The sequence below is a fragment of the Alligator sinensis genome, unplaced genomic scaffold (assembly GCF_000455745.1).
Source record: "Alligator sinensis unplaced genomic scaffold, ASM45574v1 scaffold673_1, whole genome shotgun sequence".
NCBI lineage: Eukaryota > Metazoa > Chordata > Crocodylia > Alligatoridae > Alligator > Alligator sinensis.
Window position 1 is genome coordinate 129,007 of NW_005842829.1, and position 642 is coordinate 129,648.

The 642-nt window shown below is 73.5% G+C and overlaps 1 protein-coding gene across 1 annotated transcript in view; it reads right to left on the reverse strand.

Moving 5' to 3' along the window:
* The window catches only part of DNPEP (aspartyl aminopeptidase), a 5,167-nt gene that overhangs the window by 3,676 nt on the left and 849 nt on the right, over window positions 1-642 (reverse strand). The window contains exons 2-4 of the mRNA XM_014525547.2: window positions 407-516; window positions 175-300; window positions 1-8 (exon numbers count right to left, since the gene is read on the reverse strand). The exon at window positions 1-8 is cut by the window's left edge and continues 111 nt beyond it. Coding sequence (XP_014381033.1) covers window positions 1-8; window positions 175-300; window positions 407-516 — 244 coding nt within the window. The remainder of the gene's footprint in view (window positions 9-174; window positions 301-406; window positions 517-642) is intronic.

Sequence of the window (642 nt, forward strand, 5' to 3'; positions counted from 1 at the left end):
GCCGGATCCTGCACCCCAGCGGGCCGGGCTCAGCACCGGTCCAGGCCCCACGCAGCTCCAGGACCTGGCACAGTCTGGCCTGGCCCCTGCCCTGTGCGGACACGGAGGGCAGAGCCAGGACCCACGGGCGGGAGCAGACAGCGTGGAGCCCCGGGCCGGCGCTGCCGCACTCACCTTGACGATAACACGTCCAGCCACGGTCAGGTCGCGGTCGAACCAGGTGCTCCATATGCCTCCGCCATAGGTCTCCACGCCCACCTGCACCGTGCCCGCTTGGCCCCGCCGCGACCGCCGCTTCACCTGCGGAGCCGCACGTCACCGCCGCAGCCGGGGCCGGTGCCCTCGGGACCCCACGCTGAGTGCCGGTGACCAGCACGGGGGCAAGGGGCAGCCGAGCAGCACCGGCAGGGGCGCAGCCCGGGGACAGGTCGTGACTCAGTTTCCCCGCCAGCTCAGCCAACAGACCCCAGAAGAACGGGCAGGAACAGCCCCCGGGCTCCAGAGCCCTCCTCCACGCTGTGGCGGAGGTGCGGGTGCTGAGGGCTACACGGGCAGAGCCGGGGGGCCCGGCCCCCCCAGCCAGGGGCTCTGGGGAGAAGGGAGTCTCCGGGCGTAGCCCCGGGGCATGCAGAGCCCAGCGCT